Source organism: Tupaia chinensis, unplaced genomic scaffold, assembly GCF_000334495.1.
Source record: "Tupaia chinensis unplaced genomic scaffold, TupChi_1.0 Scaffold139757_1, whole genome shotgun sequence".
NCBI classification, from domain to species: Eukaryota; Metazoa; Chordata; class Mammalia; order Scandentia; family Tupaiidae; genus Tupaia; species Tupaia belangeri.
The window spans coordinates 2,200,450-2,205,735 of record NW_006199637.1 but is presented as its reverse complement, the minus strand read 5'-3'; the positions used below and the strand labels follow the sequence as shown (position 1 = coordinate 2,205,735).

The following is a 5,286-nucleotide window of genomic DNA, read 5'->3' as shown; positions in this document are numbered from 1 at the left end:
CTAGCTCCGCCCCCACCAAGCCCCGCCCACCGGTTTCCAGCCCAGGTCCACACGCCTGGGACCTCTGGACCAACCTTGGACCAAAGAACCCCGCCCTCTGCATGCTGGTGCAAGGGCGTCGCTCCGCCATCCATCACCTTGGAGCCCCAGTCCCCCAGGCGGAGGCAGAAAGAGGTGCAGCCCATTACCACTCTGGAAAGAACCAGCAAAGATATGGGGTGAGTGGTGACCCACCCGAGAGAGCCAATGGAGGTCGGAACTCATAAGCAACATCTGCTCCCTAGGACTGTACCGCTAACGACCATTTATTGTTATAGAGAGGCCTTGGGTGACAAAAAGTGTCTTGCTCTTTCAACCCATTATTATTCCTTTTATTAGATGGGTAAACTGAGTCCCAGAGGAAGACGTGTCCAAGGTCACGTAGCCCAGGAATAAAGGGCCCGGCCTGGAACTCCATCCTTTTTCCCTCCAGTCAGGGTGACACGCTGACGACCAGAGAATGCAGGTCACAGTCTTCTCACAGCCATGCCACCTCTCTGGGGTCACTAGCCAGTGTTTATGGAGGGAGGCTGCACCTCCATACCTGTAGCATTACCTCACTTTGCTTTATTTTGGGAGAACTATGGTAATACCCAGTGGAAAGGAGTGACTTACGGCAAAGTCGGTGACCCAGCCTGGAGCCGAAGCTTCAAATGCTCAGCGTTCACTGGCCCTCCCACCTGCCGCCACTGTGGAATGGAAAGGGAATGGGAATTGGATTGTGCACTCCAAGCTGTGACAGTCTTGAAGGGGAGGGTCCGTAGGAGGGGAGAGCGTGAGTAGGAATGGAGAATGGAGGAGAGAGTAGTTAGTGAGCCCAAGCAACCTGCAAAACACACAGCATCCCCAATTTAGGGTTCTAGGGATAGCACCTACCCTCGACATTGTTATTCCAAATGAGACCGCCTGTGCGCTTCCAAAAGAAAAAAAAAAAAAGAAAGAAAAGCCTAGAACACGTGCCACATACAGTGGTTGGAAGTGATGGGGTTAACCCAGGAGAGCTTCGCGGAGGAGGTGAGGCTTAAACGGATTAGGCAAGCTGGGCGGCGAGCTGGCTGTTCCGGCGGGGGAGAGCACAGCTCTGCTCGTGCCAAGGTTTGCGGGCGGCTTGTGCAAAGGGATTGTACTGCGCGGTGGAGCGGAGCGGGAAGAATGAAGGGGTCTGTGCGCGCCCTGGGCGCCGCGCCTCAGCCCACGCCGCACTCTGGGCGGGAGCCAGACTTTGCTCCGCGCCCACTCGGCCTCCGGGCCCGAAAGCTCCGCTGGGTCGGAAGCCCAATTAGGCCATGGGGAGCGAGGAAAGGTGGGGAGGAGGGGGGCTTTCTCCTTCCAATCTCCCCTGGATGCGTGGGAGACTGGGGGCCTCCGCTCTTTCCTTGGTTCACAGGGGCGCAAACTGAGGCTTGAGCGAGGAAGCCACTGCCAAGGTCACTTTGTTGGCCCGTGTCAGAGCCAGGGTAGAATTCAACTTTCTGGTTATGCCAGGGTGCCGGGCACGTCCCGCCGGTGTCGTCGGGTTTTGAAGCTTGGACCCGGTACTGGAGCTTCCCTAACTCTGAGCTCCCTGCAGCTGGGAGCGGAGGGACCGCTGCGCACCCCGCGGCACCGAGGCGGTAACCTCGCTGGAAGTGGTCGGTTGGCGAGCTCGAGAACCGGGAGAACCCACGGGGCCCTGCACGAAGAACCCTTCTTGGCACGCCTCAGCCGATGACGACAACAGGGGACATAACAACAATGGCTCCTCAGGGATCTCCTTCCCCGGGCAGTCCAGAGAGCGCAGACAGCAGCCTCAAGTGTCCAGGAGGGGGCGCAGACGCTGGCACGTGCCAGCGCCGCCACTGGGTGCGGAGGGGAGCGAGCAGGCGGGCCTGGGAAAGGCGAGTCTGAGCCGATGAATGACAGGCTCCCAGATGTCGGGGCCGCCAGACGCCGCCTCCGGAAACCCAGGGCGCCCGGGGTGGGAATACCAGCGTTGTTTTTGCTTGGAAATTTCTGTGAGGAAAGCCTGGCAGTGAAACGGGGTGCTTACACCTGTTTCTCTAAGAGCCATCAAGTGGCCCCATGAAAATCCCTGCAAAGGGTCCTCTGTGGTACCAGACCAGAGGAAGTCATGCTACACCTGGATAGAAAAATCATGTGTGAGTAAATTCCGGAAGGTCAGTTAGGACTGAAGCCTTGTATGGACCTGAAGCCTTGTAAGGACTACAGTATTCATTCAACGTTTATTCAGCTCTTACTCCCTGTCATGCATCCTGCCAGCCAAACCTGGGCTTGGTGCTGAACAAGACAGGCTCCTTCCTCTCCTGACTTAACTTGACTGCAAGTGGTTTGTTTAGTTTAATTTAGTTTTGTTCTAAGGTGTTTGCCACAGGGGATATATGCTTGCCAGAGATTGTGAGAGGGAAAGTGAGAAATCATCCCCCAGGGAAGATGGCCACCACCCAATTCTTTCTCTGCCATTCTCCTCCTGGGATTTTGGGTATGCATACACAAGTGCCTGTTGTGATTTTCAAGCCAGGAGGCTTGGGACTCGAACCATGGTCAGCCATGTGGGAGTCCAGCACTGTAACCACCATGCCACCTGCTGGCCCCAACTACAAGATGTTTTTTCCTCCCAGTTCCTAGTTACTGATTTATCTGCATACTCTTCTTACTGCCTATGTTGCCCACCTCAGGTATCAACATGCCCCTAGGTGAGGCACTGGGCTGCTTAGTCCCACAGGCATGGCGCAGGCAGAAAGCCTGGGGTGTTCCCAGGAGGACAGCTCAGCGCCAGCTCCCAGAGGGCCTCTGGCAGAACAGGCCAGAAGAGGGCTAGAGGGGGAGCCAGGCTAGAAGTTCATGCTGGACCAGTTCACACCAGGAGGGCAGAAGAGCAAAGCCCAGCACTGATGTCCAGATTTAAACTGGGCTAAAGATCTTGGGCAAAATTTGGAATCTAGGTATGTAAGCAAGAGTTAACCCTTGAGAGGTCCAAGCCAAGCTAGAGGCAACTTCTTTTTTTTTTTTTGGAGAGGTTTTTGCTATAGGGCGCGTGCGCTTGCCAGACAGACAGAGAGAGACAGAGAGACAGAAAGCGAGAAATCACCCCCCAGGGGGGATGGTCACGCCGCAATCCCTTCTCCTCTCAGGATTTTGGGCACACATGCATACATGCCCGGTGTGAGTTTGAAGTCACTGGATCCAAGACTCAAATCCTGGTTGACCATGTGGGAGTTCAGTGACAACCATTGCACAATCTGCTGGTCCCTGCAGGCAACTTGTAAGGGTTGGAGAGTCAACTTCTTTTTTTTTTTGGAGAGGTTTTTGCTATAGGGCGCGTGCGCTTGCCAGACAGACAGAGAGAGACATAGAGACAGAAAGCGAGAAATCACCCCCCCCCACGGGGGATGGTCACGCCGCAATCCCTTCTCCTGCATTCTCCTCTCGGGATCTTGGGCACGCACGCACACGCACCCAGTGTGAGTTTTAAGCCACCGGGTCCGGGACACGAACCGCGGTCGACTACATGGGAGTTCAGCAACATAGCCATTACGCTAACTGCTGGTTCCCGAGAGTCAACTTCTATTCAGATGTCATTTCCAGGAGGCCTCTCGTGACTCCCTGGCCTGCCAGGCTGGCCGTGTCATCTAGCCATGCTGTAAGGAAGTTGATGGTTTGTATCTCCTCACTAGAGTGCAAGCTCCCTAGGGCAGGAGTTGTATCTGTCTCCTGTGTCCCAGCACCCCACTCCTGGCTGGCAATAGTTCTCCGTTCATCCATCCCAGAAAGGAGGGGCCGCTTGTCAGAGTAGAAGCAGGGTGGAAAAGGTGGGACTCATTAGCCACAGAGAGGATGAAGTGCTGAGGCTTCGATGTCATTGCCTCAGGGAGGCCTTCCCTGGCCCCCAAACTAGGTCAGTTCCCGTGTTATATTAATACATTCTTATTATACACTACTTTCTTTTAATTTATTTATTTCTAAAATTTGCTGTAGAGCATGTGCTGTTCTCAAGAGAGAGAGAAAGTAAAAAAAACACACCTCCCCCCAGGATGGCCATGCTGCAATCCCTTCTCCCCATTCTGCTCTTAGGAGTTTGGGCACAAGTGAGTACACACACACACACACACACACACACACAGCATGTTTATCAAGCCGTAGGGTCTGGCACTAGAACTGCACAGTGGGTCGTGTGGGATCCACCCACCTCAACTACCACACCACTGGCTGGCCCACACACGACTTTCTATTTCTTAGCACTTATCATACTGCAATTTAAATTGTCATTTGGGAACTATGTGTTTCCACATTTGACTTCCAGGATACCATAATCTGACTTTCCTTATTCTATTTTTCTTTTTTTGGAAAGGTTTTTGCTTTAGGGCACATGCACTCGCCAGGCAGAGAGAGACAGAAAGCAAGAAGTCACCCCCTAGGGGGGATGGCCATGGCACAATCCCTTCTCCTCATTCTCCTCTCGGGATCTTGGGCACACACGCACACATGCCTGGCCTGAGTTTTAAGCCACTGGGTCCGGGACTCGAACCGCAGTTGACTACGTGGGAGTCCAGTGACATAGCCACTTTCCTTATTCTCCATGGGAGTGCTTATTTTCAGTCTCCTTTGCTAGTTACTCATCATCTTCTCAATCTCCTAATTTTTCTTTTTTTAAGAAAAATTTGTAGGGCCAGCAGGTGGCATGGTGGTTAAGGGTGCTGGACTCCCACATGGCCAACCATGGTTCGAGTCCTGGACCTTGTGGTTTGCTTTCTCACTCCCCCACCCTCACCCCGTCCCTCTTTGGTCAAACTAAAATAAATAACTAAAGTTAAATAAAGTAATTCTTATTTATTTATTTATTTATTTTCACTTGATCAGAAAGGGACGGAGTGTCTCTCTGTCTTTCTGGCAAGTGTACGTGCCAAAACCTCTCCAAAAAAAAATTGCTATAGGACATGTATACTCACTAGAGAGAGAAAAAGAGAGGGAAAGTGAGAAAGCACCCTCAGGAGGATTGCCACACCACAATCCTGTCTCCTCCATTTCCTTCTTGGGATTTTGTACACACAAGCATAAGTACCTAGCATTTTCTTCAAGCCGCCAGGTCCAGGCCTCAGATCATACAGCTGCCACAACCACCACGCCACCAACTGGCCCATGCTCCTCAATCTTTCAGTGCTGGGTTAGCCAAAGACTTAGTCACCCTCCTCTCTCTCTCTCTCTCTTTTTCTTTTCTTTCTTTCTTTCTTTCTTTCTTTTTTTTTTTTT

The 5,286-nt window shown here is 52.7% G+C and overlaps 2 protein-coding genes across 2 annotated transcripts in view; one reads left to right on the top strand and one right to left on the bottom strand.

Annotated features, from left to right (window-relative positions):
- SLC30A3 (solute carrier family 30 member 3) overlaps positions 1-1,647 on the bottom strand; it is a 12,057-nt gene extending 10,410 nt beyond the window's left edge. The window contains exons 1-2 of the mRNA XM_006162159.3: positions 916-1,647; positions 655-728 (exon numbers count right to left, since the gene is read on the bottom strand). Coding sequence (XP_006162221.1) covers positions 655-728; positions 916-924 — 83 coding nt within the window. The 5' untranslated portion in view covers positions 925-1,647. The remainder of the gene's footprint in view (positions 1-654; positions 729-915) is intronic.
- Positions 115-5,286, top strand: part of DNAJC5G (DnaJ heat shock protein family (Hsp40) member C5 gamma) — a 24,323-nt gene continuing 19,151 nt past the window's right edge. Inside the window, exon 1 of the mRNA XM_014593094.1 lies at positions 115-218. The gene's annotated coding sequence lies outside the window, so the exon portion shown is untranslated. The remainder of the gene's footprint in view (positions 219-5,286) is intronic.